Source organism: Lingula anatina, chromosome 6 (genome assembly GCF_051362555.1).
Source record: "Lingula anatina isolate TDL-2025a chromosome 6, LinAna3.0, whole genome shotgun sequence".
In the NCBI taxonomy this organism is placed as follows: domain Eukaryota; kingdom Metazoa; phylum Brachiopoda; class Lingulata; order Lingulida; family Lingulidae; genus Lingula; species Lingula anatina.
Genome location: NC_141772.1, coordinates 11,464,870 through 11,489,094, shown reverse-complemented (window position 1 = coordinate 11,489,094; position 24,225 = coordinate 11,464,870). Strand labels below are relative to the sequence as shown.

Below are 24,225 nucleotides of genomic sequence, written 5' to 3'. Positions count from 1 at the left end.
GTGTTTTCTGATGTCCCTTTGAGTGATACAATGAATAGTGAAGTTTGGCGTAGTCAAACGTTAATGTATGGCGACTGTTTAACACTAAATACTCTTACAAATTTGCTTGTAGCCTCGGATTCAATGCTGCACATTTTTGACCAGGCTTTCTTAGCCTCGGATTCAGTGCTACATCTGCTGATCAGAAACCTTGCCCAATCACGGGGTTTCTCCACTAAGCCGGCGTGATAGGGATGGTAGTCCGTTAGGAACTGTTGTCCGTTTCCCTTTATTCTGCACAGGTGATTTTCGCACCATATACGAAAATCAGCCCTAACCTGTACTCATCTAGGGACACCGGACTTCCATTCCAGGAACTACCATTCCACTCACAAGATGTCGTCATCGCAGAACGCGTGATGTATATACACACTACTGCAGAGTAAGAACAATATTGAAAACGGAGATATACAAAACCCTGTAGGAAAAAAAAGAAAATCGAGGTGAAAACTCTACTTTAGTTCTAATGAGTAATTTGACACGTGTCTCTATATACTACCATCTGATACATATTTTAATTTCTTTACATTTACTAGTAAACTTTATTCGATAAAAAGCGGATTCAGTCTAAAAACAATCATAATAATTGGATTTATTATAATGTCACCGATTCTGTATATGGACACATTTTTAGGGGTTTTCTTAAACGAGATCGACAGGGGGCGAGGGTGACATAAGCATGCGCTGATCCTCTATCATAAGTTACTTTAACCTGATATTTACAAAGATTGTCCATAGGTCTTTAATTATCTACGCTTATCGATCACCAGTCGGACGTTTGTCAGTCCACACTAACAGAAGGGCCACTCTTCACTGACCAAGCAGTAACGATGTTCCGACTAATACTTACTGTAAGTTTTACAAGCTTGCACTTCTTTTTGACGGTTGGTTCTGAAACTGTTGCCCCTAAGACAGATGTAGGTTCTCTCCAAGGAAAGTCCGTAGCAGGATGCTCTTTTGATGACGGGCAATGTGTGTACCAAGTCAATCTCGGCCACCGTGGAACGTGTGACACCACTGGCAAAGATGGAGACACAGCTCTGGTGAAGTTGGCGGAACTTCAAAATAAGCTTCTTGAACAGAGTCTGCTCACACAGGTGATTTTTCTTTCGTTGTGATGTTTTGCTATCACGTTTGAACAAAGGGGAGCTCGACCAATTTTGTGAGGGATAAAGGTAGCTGAAGATAGTAAAACAATTAGAATACATTACATGTCAAGTTTTAAACTACTTTGTGCTCTAGATTTTAGAATAATACCAGAAAGCGAATCCCCCCAATTAAGTTAAGTGTGTTTGTTTGCATGTAAATATATGAAGATTTATTTTAAAATTTACTGATAAAAAGGCGTTAAGGAGAGCACCCCCCCCCCCCAGGCTTTAATCCCTCGTTAAAACAGTGCCCTATGGTATCTCTCCAGGCGGTTTCTATGAAATACGACAACGTCACCATGGTAACCCAGAAGTTGCAGTCGGTCTTGAACAGTCTAGACGGAGTTACACATCGGGTTTTGCTACCCCTTCTACAAACCGCTGTTTCTGCAAACAATGCCACAAGAGCGGAGCTTGCGTCCGTGCTAACAAGACTTCATACCCTAGAGAAAGAGCAAGGGAATTTGCTGCTTTGGTTAACTAGAATTGAAAACGAAAGAGCTCAGCTCTTGTCGAAAGTAGATGCTTCTCCTCAGGGTAGGGCCATATTTTATTGTATGTGATACACTAGAGAGTTATCTGTAATTTTGATGATTGCCCTCGTTAATAAATGATTAGCTCAAATACCAAAGATCCTGCGTCGGTCAAAACATATCCATGAAGTGAAACGATTGTGGAGTTCTAGATTACATTTCATTGCAAGAAATAAAAGTCAACTCTTCGCTTTACACATCAAGGTGATTTGATTCTTAAAAATTAAAATATAATTTTGACGACCAGAAAGCATTGAGATCATGCTAATCAGCACGGAATTGGGTCATGGTTCTCGAACATTGTTTCATCCCATGTTGCATTATCAGTTTATTCTAGCTGCTCCGAGTGGAAGAGAAATGGTCACCGCCAAGACGGCCACTATTTACTGGACGTGGACGGTAAAGGCGGCGTTCCAGCTTTCTACGTGTGGTGCACCATGACGTCATCACCACCTACGGCGTCCATCGGCCACGACCAAGGTCTCCGAACTAAGACGGATGGTCATGAACCAGCAGGATCACACGTTTGTATGTTTTTCTCACCTTGAATTTCTGAATGACTCGTTTAAGTTCCTTTTTTATCTGATGAGCAAATCAAACATAATTTATTACAATTATTAAAACACCAGTAAGCACGATCGAATATATTAGCTAAATATTTCATTAAAACGACTTTTGATTGTTTGCTATAGCCTACTTTTCTCAAATGCCCATAGTCAAATTCACCTGTTCACATTCCACCTAATTAAGTTTCTTAAGTATAAAAACCTTTGATTGGGGTTAGGGAGATTGTTCGGCCATTAACAGTAAAACATAACAAGAGAGATTTTATAAAGTGTCCAAATTCAAATTGGCGTTGCCTAACTGCTTCAATAGGACATATATCTTTTATTTTTCCATCTCACAGTTCGTGTTTTGTATGACGTCACCATCAGGCAGCTTACAGCCCTGATGGCCAACTCGACTAACTGTAAACAGCATTTGAAGTACGAATGTTATTCAGCTTCTATTGGCGCAAACGGCTTTCGTGTTCCCTCCAATTCATGGTGGGTGTCACGTGACGGCGAAAGCATGACGTACTGGCCTGGAGGGGATCCCAGACTGGGAGGATGCGCTTGTGAAAGAACAAATACATGCGCTGGCGGTGAGTTCGGTGAGTTACCCCGGTATGTTATGTACCCTGTATTTAAAATTTTACATTAACCATTGGAAGTACTGAATACTTCACGAATCCAATAATCTGCACTTAAATTGTGCTTAGCGGGTCGTCACATAGGCTACATTGTATCTGACATCGAGCTACGTTAGAACCCGCACTGTGTTTTGATTCAAATATTTGATAACTGCCATAAAAATTATTTCCTCTGTTTTTGAAAACTTGCACAGGTTACTATTTTATGTTTCTAAGGGAACAAGTGCAACTGCGACATGAACGACCATACTTGGCGTCAAGACGAGGGCTACATCACTGACGTCACTAAACTTCCGGTGTCAGAGCTGAGATTTGGCGATACAGGACGCAACGATGAACTCGCCTATTTCACATTGGGACCGGTCCAGTGCGAAAATTAACATTCTTAATGAACATTATAAGCGTTAAATGTAATGTTTGAATCGGACGGCGACACCATACGGTAGCATGGTCGTGCTAGCACGAAAATTCATGCGTTAGCACTCCTATCATTGACGATTCTGATGTAGGCCCTACTGTCTGTGTTAACAGACAGTAGGCCTACATATAAGAATCGTCAATATGAGTGCGCATGAATTTTTGTGCTAGGTCGTGCGTGATTTGTTGAAACCATGAAACTTGTTAGCTGCAGTTTAATTGAGTGGGATGTGGGCAGATGATTTTTATTTGGGTCCGTTTTAGATTTAAATTCCAAATTCCAGGCTTTATTTGACATGAAAAGCGGGCATAATATCAGCACGATTGAGTTTCCTTTTCACTTTTTGGTAAAGTTATTGATCTTTAAAATGCATTTCGCAATAAAATAGTATGTAAGTACGTCTTCTAGTCGTATTTCAAATGAAATAAGTTTTTAAATCTATAACTGGACTTAAAATTTTGTAGCAATTTTTCTCTATGGAAGACGTCACTTCCACAAGCGTGGCACTCGTAAGCAGGCCCGTAACCAGCAATTTCAGAGGGAGGGTTCGTTTTCTGAAAAAGTGGACCTTTTACCATAAAATCCTCAAATAGGTCAAATTTTACCCAGAGTGGACCTTTTCCCAGCAAAAAGGGTGGTTCTTTCGAACCCCGCGAACCCCCCTGGCTTCGGGCCTGCGTAAGACTGATCTCTGTGCAAGGTGAGCGCAGGAATGAAAAGGAACTTTATCCCGAAGGTCGTATCATTTAGGCCTAATACAGGCAACAGTTCGTTACATTGTCACCGGTAGGCCTATTATTGTTAAATTGATCAGGATAGTGGGGCTATATAATAAAAGCGGTCTTTTTTGGTCAAATCTCGAACAATTGATATTCTTTGCCGCCTTCTTTCTTGCTGTGAATGGGACTGTGAAAGTTTGTGAGACATTAAGGGTTTAGGATGAAGACAACGTAACTCGAACACAATACGAACGCAATAAAAACACTAAAATCTTTTCACTACTAACGCATTCAGTAGTGCTTCCGTATAAACAGGCAGACGAAGATAAACGAATGAAATGGCACACCGCTGATGCATTCCGCAATCCTTCAATCTGGCACAACCTGAATTTACCGTAGGTCACCAAAAACCTACGCTAATCGATAACCAGCTTACATTGGTCAGTCCACACCAAAGAGGGTCACTCTTTAAAAGATAGCTTCTATTTTACACAATGAGCGCGTCAGATTTCAGATACAGGCACGGTTTTTATAATAAAAATAACGTGATTTTTAGAATGTATTTCTGGATATCAGCTAACCCAGTAACAGTTGAAGAGTTTGATCGAATAAAAATGTAAAGTGCGCAGCTAATAATATGGAGGGAAAAGGAAAAAGTGCTTATTTCCCACTAACAATTACATTTATAACTGTGTGTTTTCTTCAATGAATAGAGATGCTCACAATCATATCATTACGCTTAGATAACAAAAATGAATAGTTTTCAACTTTGCTTTCAAACTATCAGTTTGGATATTATGTTAGTACCTGACAAAACACAAAGAACTTCAAGATACAATTTAAAATACACCGTTTAAGTCTATAATAAATTCAGATAGCAGAATGAAGAATTATTGTGAATGAAACGCACACAAAGAAAGGATTAAGATACCATTTAAAACAACCAATAATACTGAACTTAATCACAATATTTATATAAATTATTCACAAACCTTCATCCTTCACTGACCAAGTAGAAACGATGTTCCAGCTAAAATTTATCGTTTGTTTGCTAAACTTGCATTGCTTTTTGTCGGTTGGGTCTGTAAATGTTACCGCAAAAGCAGATGTAGATTCTCTCCAAGGAAAGCCCGTAGCAGGATGCTCCTTTAAAGACGGTCAATGTGTGTACCAAGTCAACCTCGGCCACCGCGGAACGTGTGATACCACGGACAAAGATTGATATGCAACATGTTGGTATATCTTGGCTGGTTAAGAAGATAGCCACCCTGTACATCGAATGCTTAATTCAACTGTTTCATGCTTGGTCCAACATGTGTACGATTTGTCCATGGTACACGCTATATCATTAGAGAGTCTTTTTTTTTTTTTTTTTTTTTTTTTTTTTTTTTGTCACGATCGACAGTTATTGATTTTCAAATTTATTGCTTAATATACAATTTTGTGACCCTTATCTTTCTTCGGAAACATTACCTTCCAGGAAAGGGAAGAAGATTGATTAGAAAGGTCAGGAAGAATAGTTCACCCAAAAGATTGATGGTTATCTTCTAGATGGAGGCATAACGTCGTCAACAAGACTACATTGTAGATAAACAAAACAGATAAGAATAACTCCCTATTAAAACGTCATATTAGTGAAACGTATCGTGGTGATTTGGAAAATCGTATGAAACACTGTTATCTGATATTGCTTGCCGCTGGATGATCAATGATCTAAGGTTATCGCTTACCAGTCGTGGGAAACCAAACGATCCTTTTTAGTCCACACCACAGAAGATCGAGTCTCATACGCGATCACCGACCAAGCAGTGACGATGTTCCGACTTAAAGTGACCGTTAGTTTGCTAATCTTGTACTGTTTTTTGTCGGTTGGTTCTGAAAGTGTTGCCGCTAAGGCAGGCGCAGATTCTCCACAAGTTAAGCCCGTAGAAGGGTGCTCTTTTGAAGACGGTCAATGCGTTTACAACGTCAACCTCGGCCACCGCGGAACGTGTGATACCACGGGCAAAGATGGAGACACAGCCCTAGTGAAGTTGGTGGAACTTCAAAATAAGCTTCTTGAACAGAGTCTGCTCACACAAGTAATTCCTTTATCTTTCTTTTGTATTGCTATCGAGTGTGCAAAAAAGGTACTCGGCCTGCAAAAAGTTGGACAAGTATAATTTATAAAAAATTAGAATCTTAGAATCGTTTATATCTAAGTTTATGAATACCTTGAGAAAGCGTATTTTCCGAATTAGTTTAAGTCTGCCTACAAATTGTTTGGTTGTATGTTTGTTAATAGATGTAGAGAATAATAAAAAAAAATAAATTTTGTACTATTTCAATGTATTTCAATGTCCTACAGTCTCAAATTTCGATTTCAAGAACATAGATGGTTTCTTTTCTTTCTGTTTTATTGCGAACAATAGGCACTCAGCCAATATTGTTGCAGATAACAGGTGGTAAAGAGTAGCAAATGACGTAAATGCGCCATTTTAAGGAATATATAACATATTTCATCTAAGGAACTCTGTGATCTAGATTTAAAAATACCACGGGAAAACATATATCCGAATTTCAAAGTATGCCAACGGACTGTATGTTTGTACACTGTCTGCTAATTTTTATAAAGGGTAAGATACAAAAAAAGGAAACTGTCTTATCGACACCTAGTCCAACTGCATGCTGTTAGTTAGTTCGGCGATAAAAATAGCCTAGTCTTCTTTTAATCCCTCGTTGAAACCGTGTTCTGTGGTATCTCAACAGGCGGTTAGTATGAAATACGACAACGTCACCAGGAAAATCCAACAGTTGCAGTCGGCATTGAACAGTTTAGATGCAGTGACCCGTCAGGAGTTGCAGCCTCTTCTACAAACCGTTGTTTCTGCTAACAATGCCACAAGAGCGGAACTGGCGTCCATGTTAACGAGACTTCATACCCTGGAGAAAGAGCAAGGGAATGTTTTGCTTTGGCTCAGTAGAATTGAAAACGAAAGAGCGCAGTTACTGTCGAAAGTTGATGCCTCTTCTAAAGGTAGGGTCTTATATTGTTGCATGTGATACGATAAACTAAGTGAGTTTCTGTAAGTTCGATAATTGTGCTTGTCTGTAAATAGTTAAGGAAATCAGAACCAAACCTCTCTTTATACTGTACATACAGTGAGGGCTCAATGTATGAAAAATAAATTTACTATAATATTTTAGAATCTAGATATTATTAATTCGATCATTGAAAGTTGGAATCAGGTGGTCCTTGTCCCAGTACACAAATGAAAATGTTCACACATTGGAATTCAGCATGTATAAGTACCTTCAGATAATATATCTCTGACTTAGAAGTTCTAATTTGTTTCAAGACTAGTTACCAATCAGATCCATATATAAGGAAGCTTTGCTTTCTAGAGGCGGACCTGTGTTGAACTTACAAGTTGCAACTTCGGACCGTTTCATTCTTCTCAGTGTGCAGAGTTTAATGCCCATTTAGAATATCAGTTTGCGTAAATGGATCCAATCAGCTTTAGAGATATGCACGCCCCCTCCTGGCGTAAAGTAGAACATAGAAAAGCTGGTGATTCTATGAATACTTTGGAAACAAGAGGAGACGTGCTTATTTGATAAACTGATTGCATTCAACGAGAGTCCCCGCGGAGTTGCAGCAATCTACGTAGACCAATAGTTTCAAAGGAATTGAGACCTGAGAGAGAGAGAGAGAGAGAGAGAGAGAGAGAGCCTGTTAATCGTCGTAGCAGTTTTAATTATCGGCTTATCCAAAGACGAGCTATGGGGATAATTTTAAAAGGGTCATTTTAATTTTTTGCCGGGTGGTTGTAAGAAAGGATCCTCACAATACGTCGGTCAAAAACACCCATAGAGTAAAATGTTGGCGGAGTGCTAGATTACATAAACACGGGTTGATTCAAAATATAAAAATAAAATGCAATATTTATAGCGGGAAAACATCCAGATCATGCACATCAACATGGCAATAATGTAATGGTTCTCGAACATTGCTTCACCCGATGTTGCATTATCAGTATATTCTAGCTGCTCCGAGTGGAAGAGAAATGGTCACGACAAGGACGGCCACTATTTACTGGACGTGGACGGTAAAGGCGGCGTTTCAGCTTTCTACGTGTGGTGTAACATGACGTCATCACCCCCCACGGCGTCCATCGGCCACGACCAAGGGCTCCGAACTAAGACGGACGGTCACGAAGAAGCAGGATCACACATTTGTAAGTATTTTTTCCATAGTAAATTTTTTCCATCAGCCTGAATTTCAAAATTACTCGTTCGAGTTTCTTTTTCATCTGTTTATATAGTCTTTGTCAATCAATTATCTTTTTGATTATCGCGTGCCATCTTTTTCACCATACGACCATTAAATATGTAAAACGCTTGAACAGAAAGGTTAATTTGGTCCACAAATTTAATTTGGCAATACTTAATTGATTTAATACGTCAGATCCATTCATTTCCGTTAATACAGTTCATGTTTTGTATGACGTCACAATGAGGCAGCTTACAGCCCTGATGGCCAACTCGACTAACTGTAAACAGTATTTGAAGTACGAATGTTATGGAGCTCTCATTAACATTGCCAGTACTGGTGTCCCCTATACATGGTGGGTGTCACGTGACGGCGAAAAAATGACGTACTGGTCTGGAGGGGATCCAAAACTGGGAGGATGCGCTTGTAAAAGAACCAATACATGCGCTGGTGGTGAGTTACCCCGATATAATTATTTATTAAGAATTGGACGTAAGCCACTGGAAGCATTTTGTCTTCTTTGTGACGTCAGATATTCGGCACCAAGCTACATTTCATTATAATACATGCCATTCATAATTCTAACCATTCATTCTGCTCTCAATTGTTCTGGAAACATGTTAAAGTTTTGATTTTATATTTCTAAGGACTTAAGTGCAACTGCGACATGAACGACAATGCTTGGCGTCAAGACGAGGGCTACATCACTGACGTCACTAAACTTCCGGTGGCAGAGCTGAGATTTGGCGATACGGGAGGAGCCGGTGAACAAGGCTACTTTACCTTGGGTCCAGTTGAATGTGAAAACTAATAAAGTAATGAACGTTAATTAGTTTGAAATGTATTTCATCAATCGCATAGCGACACCATTAATGATACAGTACTGACTTATTGATTGAAAATTTTAAATCATTTGAAATTGTGAACCTTCTACGTGCAGTGTTATTTACGGATATGACATTTTACTGATTCAGTTACAGATTTCGATAATAGATACAAGTATTACAATTTCGTCTATTGATGCAAATGATTGCACGAGAAAAGTGTATTGTCTGATCTAGGAAGTTGTGGAGTATCCCAGTGTTACAAAGACCTGTGTTGACGTACACTGTTTATTTCCCACTCGATCACATCGCACCTTTAATAATATACAAAACATTCGCATTAGTAACATTGGCTGTAGTTTGCTGGATAGTTGCAAAGTACCTCATTAGTCATGAGCATGACTGAAGTAACTATTAACTAATTCAATTGTTTATGCTTGGTCCAAAATATGTACGATTTGTCCATGGTAGGCCTACATGCCACATCATTAGACACTTTGGCCAAGGGTGTACTGGATGTTAAATCGGTCATTATGAAGAGACGGATTAATCGCAGCATTTATGTAAGAATAAACTGAAGTCGCAGAATTACAAATAGCCCTTTAAGAATTGGCGTTAAAGAACCCACTGTTAAACAAAATCAAATGATAAAAGATACTTTAGAACTAGATTCAGTTCTAACCTTCATTTCATACTCGGTTATTCAACTTCATTCACCATTTCTGGTTTTAAGTCGTCATGAGAGTGGCTTGATTTTTACCACAATGCGCAATTCTACCGGTCAACCTATAGTTTATGATGCATAATTATATATACTTGCTTCCGCCAACTGCGGTTGGACAACTTGTACAACTGGCACAATCAGTAACAGTAACCTCCAATCAAATACATGCTTAAAGATGTTTTGTGATCGTTGTGATATATGCTTAATTAAGGTTCAGGGGCGTTTTTTCGATGAAATGCACATACTTTCTCGGTATGTATGTCAGGTAATATAGTATAATATCAGGTAATACACAGGTAATATAGTATAATATCAGGTAATACACAGGTAATATAGTATAATATCAGGTATATTATACTGCCACTCTTTCGCAATACATGCTTTGAAGATCTGCAGCTGACGCTCTAGGTGTTCTTGCATATCACGGAAGCGTCGTAGCTTATATATATATATATATATATATATGATCGGACTTTCCTTTCATTTTTTTTTTTTTTTTTTGTCACGGCAGTTATTGATTTTCAAAACTGTGTATGTTAGTCTTCAAGTCGTACTTCACATAATTTTTTTAATTTAATGCTATGTATACAATTTTGTGACCATTATTTCTCTTTGGAAAACGTTACCATCCACGAAAGGGAAGAAGATTGATAAGGAAGGTCAGGAAGAATAGTTTACCTGTATTCTTAAAAGACTGATGGTTATCTTCGAGAGGGAAACATAACGTCGTCAACAAGACTACATTGTAGATAAAAAATACGTATTACATATATTTTGCGACGCAAGTTTGCCCTCTAGTTGAATATCCACTTGTAGTAACTGTGAGATTTTCAAGTCTTTGGTTAAAAAAGAATCTGCACGGGGAGTGCAAGTATTAGGCATTGATTATCATGCATCTTCATCCTGAGTGATATTCGGCAGCTAAGAATAACTCCCGACTAAAACGTCATATTAGGGAAGCGTGTCGAGGTGATTTGGTAAATCGTATTAAACAGGTTTATCTGATATTGCTTGACGCTGGATGATCAATAATCTAGGCTTAACCCTAACCAGTCGTGGTAAAACAAACCAGTCCACATCATTTAAGATCGAGTTTCATACGCGATCACTGACAAAGCAGTGACGATGTTCCGACTCAAAGTTACCGTTCGTTTGCTTATCTTTTTGTCGGTTGGTTCTGAAACCATTGCTGCTAAGGCAGGTACAGATTCTCCACAAATAAAGCCCGTAGCAGGATGCTCTTTTGAAGACGGTCAATGCGTTTACAACGTTAATCTCGGCCACCGCGGAACGTGTGACACCACGGGCAAAGATGGAGACACAGCTCTGGGGAAGTTGGTGGAACTTCAAAATAAGCTTCTTGAACAGAGTCTGCTCACACAGGTTGTTATTGTTTTCATTCTTTTGTATTGCTATCGAGTGCGCAAAAAACGGTACTCGCCACCAAAAATGGATACGTATATTTTCTAAAAAAACTTACATACCAATCTTTCCTATAATCTTTTATATAGATCTAGGTTTTTGAATACCGTCAGAAAGCGTATTTTCCGAATTAGTTTAAGTCTGCCTACAAAATGGTTGGTTGTATGTTTGTTAACAAATATAGAGAACTATCAAAAATAAGTATTGTACTATTCCGTGTATTTCTGTGTTCTACATACTCAAATTCCCATTTTAATCACATAGGTGATTTCTTTTTGATTTCTTTCTGTTCTATTGCGAACAAAAGACACTCAAACCATGTTGTTGCAGATAAAAAGTGGTAGAGAGTAGCAAAAATGATGTAAATTCCCAATTTTTAGGAATAAACTACATATTTCACCTAAGAAACTCTGTGATCTAGATTGAGGAATACTGCCTACGGACTGTATGTTTATAATCTGATGTTTATACACTGTATGTAAATTTTATAAAGGGTAACATAGAAAAAGGGATTCTTGCTCATCGATACCCAGTCAGAGTTCGGCGATAAGAAAAGCCTAGTCTTCACATTTTAATCCCTCGTTAAAACCGTGTTCTATGATATCTCTCCAGGCGGTTAGTATAAAATACGACAACGTCACCATGGTAATCCAGCAGTTGCAGTCGGCATTGAACAGTTTAGATGCAGTGACCCGTCAGGAGTTGCAGCCTCTTCTACAAACCGTTGTTTCTGCTAACAATGCCACAAGAGCTGAATTGGTGTCCATGTTAACAAGACTTCAGACCCTGGAGAAAGAGCAAGGGAATTTTCTTCTATGGGTGACTAGAATTGAAAACGAAAGAGCGCAGCTGTTGTCAAAAGTAGATGCCTCTTCTAAAGGTAGGGCCTTCTATTGTTGCATGTGATTCGATAAACTAAGTGAGTTATTATTACGGCGGGAAAACAAACGGATCATGGAAATCAGCATGGCAATTGTGTAATGGTTCTCAACACCTGTTTCATCCCATGTTGCATTATCAGTTTATTCTAGCTGCTCCGAGTGGAAGAGAAATGGTCACGACCAGGACGGCCACTATTTACTGGACGTGGACGGTAAAGGCGGCGTTCCAGCTTTCTATGTGTGGTGCACCATGACGTCATCACCCCCCACGGCGTCCATCGGCCACGACCAAGGGCTCCGAACTAAGACGGATGGTTACGAAAAAGATGGATCCCATATTTGTAAGTTTTTTTTTTCTACAGGAAAGTTTTTACATCAACCTGAATTCATTCGAGTCTCTTTTACAACTGTTTTTGAAGTCTTTGTAAGTCAATTATCATTTAAATTATTGCGTGACATCTTTTTCACAGAAACGACCATAAAAAATGTAAAACGCCTGAAAAAAGTTTTATTAGTTCCACAAATTCAATTTAACTGATTCAATACGTCAAATCCATTCATTTTTCCATCATGCAGTTCGTGTTCTGTATGACGTCACAATGAGGCAGCTTACAGCCCTGATGGCCAACTCGACTAACTGTAAACAGCATTTGAAGTACGAATGTCACGGAGCTCTCATTAACGATGCCAGTACTGGTATCCGCTATTCATGGTGGGTGTCACGTGACGGCGAAAAGATGACGTATTGGCCTGGAGGGGATCCAAACCTGGGAGGATGTGCTTGTAAAAGAACCAATTCATGCGCTGGTGGTGAGTTAGCACGGAATATTATTTATTAAGAATTTGACTTGAGCCACAGGAAGCATTGAACACGTCTTCTGTCTGACGTCAGATATGCGGCACCAAGCTACATTTCTTTATAATACATGTCATTCATAATTCTAACCGTTTCATTCATGAATGCGTATTTACCATTCAAATGACCTCAACTGTTCTGGAAACATGCTAAGGTTTTGATTTTATATTTCTAAGGACTTAAGTGTAACTGCAACATGAACGACAATACTTGGCGTCAAGACGAAGGCTACATCACTGACGTCACTAAACTTCCGGTGACAGAGCTGAGATTTGGCGATACGGGAGACGCCAGTGAACAAGCCTACTTCACCTTGGGGCCAGTTAAATGTGAAAACTAATATGAGTAATGAACATCAGTCCGAGATTTATTCCATAAATCGCCATGCAATACCATAAATGGTATATTAATGACTTATTGATTCAACATTTAAAATTGTGAAACTTTTAAGTGCAGTAAAATTTAGGCATATATGTTATTTTACTGATTCAGTTGCAGATTTTAATAATAGATACGAGTAATTTAACTAAGTTTATGGATGCAAATCATTGGCATGGGTGAGAAAAATGTAGTGTCTGATCTAGGAAGTGGAATATTCCAATGTCACGTTAACCTGATTTTTGACTGTTCATTTCCCAGACGCATTGCACATTTAATATACAAAACAAATATATTAGTAAAAATGGGTGTAGTTTGTGGGAGAGTTACTAAGTACTTTATTAACAACAGGCCTCAATTAATTTTTCCTGATATATTTGCATATGCTTGGTCCAACATAGGTACTATAATGGATTTGTCCAAGGTATATACTACATCATTAGAGAGACTGTCTACAGGGGATCTTGATGTTAAATCGGTGATGATGCAAAGACAGGCTGATCGCAGCATTTATGCGGTGTAAGAATACCAAATAATCCTTTTAGAATTGGTGTTATGGAATCCACTATTAAACAAAGTCAAATGATCAAGGCAGATTTAATCCTTTCATTCCATCTCTGTTTATCAACTTCATGGACAATTTTTCGCCGATTTTGACTGCACAGCCCACAGTTGATATCTCGCCATGAGAGTGGCCTGGTTCTTGCCACCAATTTTACAAGTGTTCGCTTTTGCCGTGGCAAATACCGGTCGGAGGTCTTTCTATAAATGTTTTCAGAAAACGTCACTAGTTTGGCTTTCCGTTTAACAAACTAAAAAAAATTCATCTCTCTCTAACTGCTCCTGTTAGCTGCACACACTTTCGCCTTTTCAATTAAAGGTTTCAGCGACGTGAGCGGCTTGGCCTTGGCCAAAAATGGATGGTCTAGAAGCTGTGCAGCGGAGGCTCGCTTTTCGACATCCACCTCCAAACACCTGTCCAGGAAATCTCTCGCCTCTGGAGACAGCCTGTTTGCCGACTTGATTTCTGGTTTTCCATTGGTTGCGATCAAATATAGGGCTCTCAAGGGGGCTTCAGTCAAATATGGCGGCTCCCCTTCAATCATTTCTATCAGCATGATGCCCAGAGACCATATGTCAATCTTCTTGCCGTAATGATTCCTGGGGACATAATTTAGTGATGAAATTGCATATATTAGGTTGCTAATAGATCATTCGTCCAAAAAGATAAATAATAATTGGATTTTGTTAGTTCCAGCTGCGCTTACATTAAAAGATATGTCCTATCACGGGTGATAATAATAATAGGCCTTATAATAATAATAATAATAATAACAACAAATTTTTATATGGTGCATTTCATTTAAAATCTCAATGCGCCTTGTAATTTAAGAACTATATATTACAATTAATAAAGATTTGATGATTAAAAAAATTGAAAGCAAGAAAAATTCAATTCAAGTGTTAACTATAAAAATTACAAAGTTGCACGCTTACGAAGACTAAGACATTTACAAAAAAATACGAGCAAAATCATCTGATAGAACAAACTTCGAAATTTAAAAGTAAAGAACTCACTTACCTTGCTACCACCTCTGGAGCCATCCAATAGGGAGTTCCCACGAGCGTGTTTCTTTTCATTCTCTCCGGAGTAATTTGCGCACAAAACCCGAAATCCGTAAGTTTCACCTCTCCATCTTGTCCCAGTAATACGTTATCACTTTTGATATCTCTGTGTATAATGTTTTTGGAATGTAAGAACGCCAGGGCGTTGATGCAGGCTTTTGTAACAGCCGCCATTTGTCCCTCCGTCATGACCGTCTCGTAGACAACATCGGTGAGGGCGCCACCTTCCAGGACTTCCATGACAACCCAAAACTCTTTCTCCACCAAATAGCAGTCTAGAAAGTTAACGATGTGTGGGTGATGTTGTTCTTTCATCACCTGAAACCCAAAAATAATACATTTACGAAAATCTGGTATTAGATAGAAGACACTAAGACAAAAGAGAAGAACAGCAAGAGCGCACGCAAGCACGCACACACACACACACACACACACACACATGCACGGACGCACCAAATGAACCCCGATTCACTGATCTGACGATAAACTTAGGACGTAACAAGTAGAGCACCTGCCTAACCTCCAATTCCTTAGCCAGAATACTGGCTTAAAGTATATCAGTTACCAGAATTTCCGATATGATCATTTCCTTCTTGGTCTGTTTCTCCAAATCCATCATCTTGATTGCCACAGTGCCCCCCGTGGTAATGTCTGTAGCTAGGCAAACAGTTCCTGATGCTCTGGAAATAAACATTTGATTCTAACCATATCATTTGTCGTGGTAATACGTACGAAAAATTGGAAAATCCTCCAGATATACACGAGACCTTAACATTTTTTTTTTTTGGGGGGGGGGGGGGGCACTTATACTTTTAATGGAACATCATCTTCAAAACGGTTTGGTTTTTTCTTTTTTTTATTGTGAATAAAATTCAAACATTTTCTTCTTTATTTTCCGTTTTGTAAGGAGAAAATTATTAACAAGCTTACCCTTCTCCAAGTTTCTTTCCCAAATTATAACGCATCAGTGGATCGTCCGTCATATTTGCAAGTTCATCTGTAATAGAGAAAAAATATATCTGACATCATTATATAGGCGTAAAAAAATTGTCTCGTGCTAGCATTACTCATCAGACTGTAACCCCTTTCCAACGTCTATATTATCCGTGAATTCGACTGATATCAAGACTTACATAAGCAGAAAAATAAAATCAAAAATTGTCATCTATTTACACTTTAAGTACATTCGACTTGAGGTATATGAAGCTATTGTCTAAAGGACACCAGTGGCGGAATTGGAAGGGGGGGGTCAGGGGATCCTGATCCCATTCCATTTCTAAAAAAATAACCACACCAATGGTCCCTTCTTGAAATTAGAATTTTGACTAGCTGAATCATAGTTCTAAGCCGTACCAACATGGCACCGTTTGACCTCTAAAATACTAAAAAAATTCGGGGTCCTTCAGCAGGCCCTGAACCACACACCAAGAATGGGTGAGGGTCGGGTTCACATCCGCGGACCTCCTCCCCCCCCTTCAAATAATCCTAGACCCGCCCCTGAACAGTTTCTCTCTATCAAAGGTTCAAACCAACCTATACGGTTTTAGTGAATTAAAACCCACTCACTCAGTTTCTTAATGATTTCTTTTTCAGTCATCTTTACCGCGGATTCGTGCTTTTTCTTTTTCTTCTTTTTCTGTCGCAATTGTGCTTTGGGGAGGTTTTCATCGGTTTTGTTTTCCGTCTTTTTATCTTTGTCTTTTTCTTCGATTTTGTCGTGAGTTTCTTTTTTGATTTGTCCCTTGTCGTCATTAGTACTGTGCTGCGCGTTTTCACCCTTTTTATCCGCTACTGCTTTGTCCTGTAAAATCGTGGAACCAGAAAAGTAGAGCACTAAAAGAACTCACGTGTGTTATACCATTTCAGTTGTTCTGAAATATGAAACGCGTACGGCAAAAACATGGAAATATTCTGATAACTGCATGTTTCAAATTAAGGAAAAAATCCTAAAAGTCAAACCAATTTTACTGCAGCCTTTCAATGTGATGACAATGTGAATACAGTTACTGCGACCTTACTTATTATCAAAGTTGTCCTACCTATCTGTAAAAAAAAAAAAAAAAGAAAAAAGAAGCCCTGTGAAGTGATATTTTGGCGTTACTGTAGGTATTGGCTAAGCGAGACAGAAAAAAACATTCACTCCTTTTTTCAACACAAGTATAAATCCACCATCGTTTGTTTTACTTTAATTAAAGGTACTCTATACGAGATTTACGCACCAATATGTTTTTTTTTTCGGAAAAAAATTTCTCCTACTCATGGGTCATTGCCCGACCCGTCTATGTTTTATTCCATTTTTAATTTAAAAAATAAGTTCCAAATGTATGGGCGCCATGTCTTCCGTACATCGAATTCAAATACTTGAATTAGAGGGGCTTAATAGTTTGTTTTTTTTTAGGTCTGAATTAGGAAAGAATAGTAGCTTTACAGGATATGTACCCATAGAAAATTTGACTTTGGAAAAGTTCAAATCCATTCAGTATACCTTTAATTTACCTGTTTGACACCTGTGGTCCCGCCCACCACCTGGTCTCGTTCTAGCCTCATTTTCTCCACTTTCTCCTCAATACAGTGTTGGTTCAACTCGGCGTCTTCGTATAACGAGACAAGATATCGTCTATAGTCAAACCCCGGCGTTTGCTGAAACAAAGAGCAAGGTCGTGTGATGAACCCAATCTCCTTCCTTGGTATATTTAACCTGCATGTAGTTTTTTTTTTTTTTTTTTTAATACAGGAAAATAAAGTGCTGCCTTCTAGCCCTGTCAAGTAATAAGTTTATCAGATTGGCAGAATAAATGTCAGGAGGTTAGCTTTACTTTCCTGTGCATACATGCATCTTTTGAAATAAAATATAACAATGTACTCGTAACAGCAAGATCAGTAACCCGTTTAGACCCCATTCCCAGAGATTAGATCGATCTAATTTAGATCGACCTAACTCCCTGGGGGTTCACGCTAAATAGCTGTCAGCCGAGCAGGCACGAAAGTTAATTACCCCCTTACAGCTTGTATGGGCGGGACGGACATTTAAGCCAGATTATCTGACAGTACTCTAATGAGACTCCCCGCGGGGATAGATCGATCTAAAAGCTCTGGAAATACGCCCTAAAGAGATTGGTTTCTTCTTATAACAGTGCCGTGGTGAGAACACATTCATCACAACTACTGCAATAATGTACATAAGATGCATGACATCAAACACAACTAGGTCACAACCTGCACAGCTGACCCATTCTACTCTTGTGAAAGGAAGGTTCGCCTGCATCCTATACTAAAAGCTAGGTCCACAGTTTGTAATCGTTCAATCTATATTTATGATATGATAGTGATTCGTTTAATATTTAAAATGTAAATTATAGATCTATATTAAAGTATCTGTAAAAACATAATAAATATATGGATAACACAAGAAAGTAAAAATACATTTAACTATCACGTAGCATTTCAAGTCGAAATTCGCATGAATCCAGGCATACGAAGGATATATTGCAACAATTGTCTTCTAATCGCACTGAGGATATTTTCGAACGTCTTTTTAGCAGATGTAGGCCTAAGCCATCAAACTCATCTCTCAACTTTCACTAAAATCGCGAAATTTCGAATTAAAAGAGCTATTACTTTATGTAACTTTGAATTGAAAGCATTATTACTAAATAGACTACGACGTCAAATAAAGCGATATGTATTCGCCGTATTAAAATATTAGTGTGAATGCTGCCGGTGATATATACTCACGTCGTCATCGGTGGGCGTGGCTCCGCTTTCTGAGGATGTGTCACTCACGTGGTCAAGAGAATCCTGGGAGTTCCATTTTTGAAAGTCCATGTATTTCTCCCCAGTGGCTGTGTGCCGGTTGTCCAGTAGCTTCATGGCATTGACCACCAAACCTGGGTTTTGCTTCTGATCGCTTAAGCTAAATAAGATCGAAAAAAGACATATTCATGCACTTGATAACACGTTGGTCAGTACACTGAGTTAGATCTTTCAAAAGACTAGAATTTGTAGCACAGAGAAATGTTGTTCAAAATTATCCCTATCGAAATTTAACTAATACACTAAGAAACGACTATTGAAATATTATTGAAATTTAAACATTATCAAAACGTTTTGAAGCTTTATACTCCTAATGTGCCTCGTCGTCAAATTTCTTTCTTTTTTTCGGGGGGGGGGGGGGGTCTAAAGTATTTTACTCACGGCCCTTAGTGCCCTCTTGTATTAACTCGGATACATGCTATCGCGCCCCCCCCCTTCCCCCTCATACACACAAACACATAATATATCACACGTGCGTGCACTCTTGTATCTACGTTTGGTAAAGACAAAAATTACACTTAATGTTATTGACACACGGTACCTGATTTTGGATTCTACCAGCCACCGTGACCACTCTTTCGGCAGCCCCTGTATTTGTCCGCTATGGGCGTCATGTTCAGCGTGCAGCGTGTGTTTAACGTCCGTAGGGCCTGAGATGGTGAACGGTTGGTCATTCTGTCCACCACTCGAGTGACCGCTGATGTTCGCCTCACCTTTACCAAACATGTGCTTTATTTTCTTCATGGTGGAGCTCAGTTAATCTGTAAAAGATAGACGGCATAAAGTACAGTAAGTTTTATCTAGGACGATTCATTCTCCATATTATCCCCGCCTAGTTTAAGACCTGCTGGACCCCCCCCCCCCCCCTCCCCCCGCCCTCTCGGTTTCTGGGAAAAATCACCCCAATATTTCCTTCTTGATATTAGAATTATGAAGACCCGAATCTTGGTTTTAAACTGCACCAAAGGGCGCCATTTGCCCTCCAAAACACTGAACCCCACACCAAGGGGGCAAGGGTCGGGCTCGCATCCGAGGCCTGTCATTTAAAAAAAAACTGCCCCCCCCCCTTCAAATAATCCTGGATAAGCCCCTGTGTAGTCAGTCTTCAATAAACACAAACACTCACACACAAAGCTATAATGAAAAAAAAATAAACATGGAAATAGCAGGGAATAGACTTATTCTGGCAAATGTTATCCCCTGTTCTCTCCATTTGTTAAAGACACGTTATGCAGAGGTCCCATTTTTTTAACGGCATTTCACACCTGCGCCAACTTGTTTATCTTGTTTGAAATGGGCTTCGCCACCAAATTCCTAATCTCTTTTCTTAGCCTGAAAATACAAATTTTTTCATCACCCAAAAGTGAGTAATCCTGTTATAACGACCAATGTTTTTCCTCCACCGTTTTTCTCTATATTTTGCTGAACTACTGCACAAGACACCTCGACTCGGAAGCAGGAATAACACCTTCGGCCCCATATAACATAAAATGTACCCAGAGTCGACTTTTCTGCGTCGTTTTTAAGCAAACACGAAACAACATCAAATGATACAACACATGCACAATGAAAATTCAATGACCGTAAAGTCTATCTGGCGTTTTCAATGTTCAGGACATGCGTTTGCATAATGGTATCTATTGCCTTTTCTGTCGTAACGAAATACCTTTTAGTTAGCTGAATCAAAAATTGAATGCATACAATGCAAACCGAGTTATTCTGTTTACAGCCAATGATTAAACTGCTGGTTAATTTGCATTAGCACAGAATACATAACTTAAGAGTAGATAAATAGGTTAAGGACGATTTACGCAACTTACCAGTACCTGTGAATTCATCAGTTTATCAACAAACCTTGCGTTCAGCGCATATTGCTACTGACACAGATATGCCAGCCCTCCTGGCAAATAATTAATCCCACTTATGACCCACTTTATATCTAATTATTAACCAATTAAAGTTTTTTATCCTACGCACCTGTGGTTTCTGTGTTCTTTCTTTCACGCACTGTTAACATACATCTGCTCAAAGAGGCATGGGATTTAAACGTCTTTAAAGTCATGTAATTCACCACCCTTCTGAACTTATAGATGAATTAATAACATGCCCCTATTACAACCCATAAATCGTCTTCTTTAGAGATTGCCTTACCACTATAAAAAGCCGACCGACACAAGTCTCTGCTGAATAAAATACAAAAGGGAACTAACATGTGTCAAATGTGTCGTTTCCCTGTAATCTTATTATACAGGGTTATTTGTAAAAGAAATGATATATCGCTTCATAAAAAGGGCGCATAACATCACCTGTGTATGACGGCGTCACCTGTGAAAGAGACCTCTCATAAAGTGTGCAATATTTCACATTTTTACGCCGCTCCTTGACTTGTTAAACACTCGACTTATGGGACTAAGGCTGTATTCCCAGAGCTTTTAGATCGATCTATCCCCGCGGGGAGTCTCACTAGATTACTATCAGATAATCCGGCTTAAATGTCCGTCCCGCCTACTACAAGCTGTAAAGGGGTAATTAACTTTCGTGTCCGACCGGCTGACAGCTATTTAGCGTGAACCCCCAGGGAGTTAGGTCGATCTAAAGTAGGTCGATCTAATCTATGGAAATGGGGTGTATAACCCCATTCCCATACCTAAATCGATCTAGCGGGGTCGGTCTATCTCCGAGGGGATTCTCGCTAAATCGCTTTCAGCTTTAGCGGCTCTGATGTCTGACGCCTACTGAAGCTGTTAGGGAGTAGTAAACTATCTCTAAGCAGCTTCAGTAGGCGTGCCAGACTTCTAAGCCGCTTTAGCCGAAGGCAATTTTAGCGAGAATCCCCTCGGAGATGGAGCGATCCCGCTAGATCGAGCTAGGTATGGGAATGGGGACAAAGTCATCGTATACTGTGCCGGCAGATGGAAGATAAATATGGCAATCGCAACTACACTTCCTGGTTTTAGAAAGCTAGGTGATCAATGTAGATCGAATTTGATGGGTTAACTATACCTGTACAGATATGTCGGATAGCCAGGTTTTCAACAACCCAAACAGAAATGAATAAACTAAGGCATCGTGCGTAATTTATAAAACTGATTAAGGGTTAAAATGAATGGTATGTCCCAGCTCGCAAGCCATTGTTTGAGAAGATCGAACTTACCGGTAGTTCAGTGAAGATATAAGTACTAAGTTACCGACACACTTCCTGGTTGGAAAACTGTTTTCATAAATCGAGTCGACTATAAGGAGTCGACTACTGTATTCTGTCTAATATGACAGCTGACCTGTGGTTGATAAATTGCAGACAAACACACGAACAAAAAATAAAAACAGATCGATGTCGTAGGATCTGGTCTGATTTGATTGTGATATTAAAGGGTAATGGAAGCTGGGTGAGTTATACAGCTGAGGTTAAAGTATTTGACAGCGTGTAAAAGTGGAGTGGGAGAGGGGTTGTTTTCTCCGCCCATTCCGTTAGATCTCAGTTCATCATGAATACTAAAATATTTTTCGACAGGCCGACTTAATCAAAGTGATAACACCACGTGCAATTGTATAAATAAACCAACAGTTAAAACGTTTCAAGCTATTATGTTATACATAAAAAAATAAAGATAACATTATCAGAATGTAAACATAACAATACGATGCATAATGAATGACAACTTAGTTATCTCGCTCTCGGTAACTTTCAACTCGTTGGTGGCAACTTTACAATAACGTAAGAGGCTCTCGTCTTATCAACAAAATTAATATATAACTTACGAAGCACGCATCAAGAAGATTAAATATAACTAACAAAGCACCTCCAATTCTGTGGTTAAATGATTAGTTCGGTGTCAGATATCGTGTCTCCAGGTAAAATTCCAAACTTAGCGCCTTATAGTAGAACACTCGCTATTCCTCTAACCCAAGTATTCCTTTTTATGTGACCCACGATTTCATGCAGAAGTCATCTCGTTTGAAACGCAGTGTAAGTCCACTTGTGACTGTTCCCGGTCGAAGTGACGGTAACAGCATTACACCTCTTCCTCTTTGCTACGAGCAAACATTCTTCCTCCTCGTTTTCGCCGAAATAACAACAGTCCAATATATAATGCTATCCCAGGTATGGCCTATTCTTTAGAAAAAAGGTGCAGAGGCTTGACCTATTTAATGTCTTATTTACTCTATTTTCATGCATGAAGAGTCAACAAGGATCTTGGTGTATTCTCAAAGAGGAAGTCAATCATATTTGAATTAAGAGGAGTCGCTTGTGGAATTTTTAGAAAAAAATCCTACCGTAGGCGACAAGTTCTAACAGTTATTGTTTGTCACCCTGACGGGTTTCAGTCTTACTGACACCTTGTAGATAAATATTGGTGCTTTAATCTCTTTATACAAAATGAACCATTACATGCACCACAGAAAATAAGTAATCAGCAGTGATCGTGATTTCTTCACAGACCAGGGGCAAGGGCCTGACGTGCAATCATGTTTAATTATTGTACAGCAGACATACAACAAGACCTTTCGACAAGAAAAAAAAATCGAACCAGAATCTCCGAAGCACAAAAAGGCGACTTTGAAAAATAATGGAATAAGAAAATCCTGGTGCAGCATTCTTGAATTTAACAACTGTCAATTGGTCTCGTAAAATATCTCAACAAAAAGCATATTACTTTTGTTTATATTAACAATTTTCCTGAATGAAATTCGTTTGCCTTCGGTTCCTTTTTCTGTGTTGTGCAGCAGACTAAGCGGGGACTCTCAGGGCGGTAAATGAGGCCTTTTTTTTAAACAGCACTGGCGATAATTACTACATGATACATTCCTCTGCCGAATACAGCTATCCATTAACTCTATTTACAAGCATTATTCTCTAATATCTTACCTTCACTCATGCAACATTAACGTTTTATTTGATTTTGATTATCCACGAAAAAAAAATCCTTATATTTGGCGAAAGTACAAGTACTTGTGTAAGGAACGCAGCTATCTCCGTAGTAGTTGAATTTCTTTCCCTACTGTGGATTTGTGCAATAAATGTGTCTTTTCTTTTCATCTAACAGTTATTCGTGGTCATCTACCAGTAACTACTCCATAAAGATCATTGGTCTCGTGCCCAAGAGTAATACAATTTCTCTCTCGTGTATCCTGCATTTAAAAAACGTTGTATTCAACCTCGTTAATATCAGATAAAACGATATCTTCGCACTCAAGTGTTTTAAACTGCACAATTCAACAGTTCCATTGCTACCGAGGAAGAATCGAGCTGATAACAAAAACTATTGTCATTCACCCTGAAGATCAGGATTATCCTCCGACCTCTATATATCTGCCTTCCTCGACCCCGGGGATTTTTTCAGCGCTCTGTTTCCCAGGGTGCTGGGATCTTTGCCAATGTTATTTAACCTTATGTGTTAT

General features: G+C 39.0%; 4 protein-coding genes across 9 annotated transcripts; 3 read left to right on the top strand and 1 right to left on the bottom strand.

Moving 5' to 3' along the window:
* Positions 1 to 159: 159 nt before the first annotated feature.
* On the top strand, positions 160 to 5,049 carry LOC106172038 (contactin-associated protein-like 2). The gene is made up of 5 exons (XM_087016188.1): positions 160 to 1,136; positions 1,457 to 1,724; positions 2,048 to 2,248; positions 2,628 to 2,873; positions 3,129 to 5,049. Exons 1-5 carry the CDS (start codon positions 870 to 872, stop codon positions 3,290 to 3,292), a joined length of 1,146 nt encoding a protein of 381 aa, XP_086872314.1. The 5' UTR covers positions 160 to 869; the 3' UTR covers positions 3,293 to 5,049.
* Positions 5,050 to 5,457: 408 nt separating this feature from the next.
* Positions 5,458 to 10,025, top strand: LOC106172045 (contactin-associated protein-like 2). Its single transcript, XM_087016189.1, has 5 exons — positions 5,458 to 6,130; positions 6,798 to 7,065; positions 8,066 to 8,266; positions 8,521 to 8,754; positions 8,949 to 10,025. Exons 1-5 carry the CDS (start codon positions 5,864 to 5,866, stop codon positions 9,110 to 9,112), a joined length of 1,134 nt encoding a protein of 377 aa, XP_086872315.1. The 5' UTR covers positions 5,458 to 5,863; the 3' UTR covers positions 9,113 to 10,025.
* A 322-nt stretch (positions 10,026 to 10,347) lies between these two features.
* Positions 10,348 to 13,995, top strand: LOC106172046 (contactin-associated protein-like 2). The gene is made up of 5 exons (XM_087016190.1): positions 10,348 to 11,232; positions 11,884 to 12,151; positions 12,293 to 12,493; positions 12,729 to 12,962; positions 13,185 to 13,995. Exons 1-5 carry the CDS (start codon positions 10,975 to 10,977, stop codon positions 13,346 to 13,348), a joined length of 1,125 nt encoding a protein of 374 aa, XP_086872316.1. The 5' UTR covers positions 10,348 to 10,974; the 3' UTR covers positions 13,349 to 13,995.
* Positions 13,349 to 24,061, bottom strand: LOC106172042 (serine/threonine-protein kinase PAK 3). Of its 6 annotated transcripts, none has more exons than XM_013552621.2 (9): positions 23,693 to 24,061; positions 19,367 to 19,586; positions 18,748 to 18,925; positions 17,509 to 17,652; positions 16,579 to 16,813; positions 15,943 to 16,009; positions 15,578 to 15,692; positions 14,969 to 15,330; positions 13,349 to 14,547 (listed from the first exon to the last, which is right to left on the bottom strand). In XM_013552621.2, exons 2-9 carry the CDS (start codon positions 19,567 to 19,569, stop codon positions 14,220 to 14,222), a joined length of 1,632 nt encoding a protein of 543 aa, XP_013408075.2. In that variant the 5' UTR covers positions 19,570 to 19,586; positions 23,693 to 24,061; the 3' UTR covers positions 13,349 to 14,219. The 6 variants fall into 6 exon arrangements, with proteins under 6 accessions (XP_013408075.2, XP_086872308.1, XP_086872307.1 ...); XM_087016182.1 differs by lacking the exon at positions 23,693 to 24,061 and adding an exon at positions 22,585 to 23,018; XM_087016181.1 differs by lacking the exon at positions 23,693 to 24,061 and adding an exon at positions 22,626 to 23,018.
* Between the last annotated feature and the right edge of the window lie 164 nt (positions 24,062 to 24,225).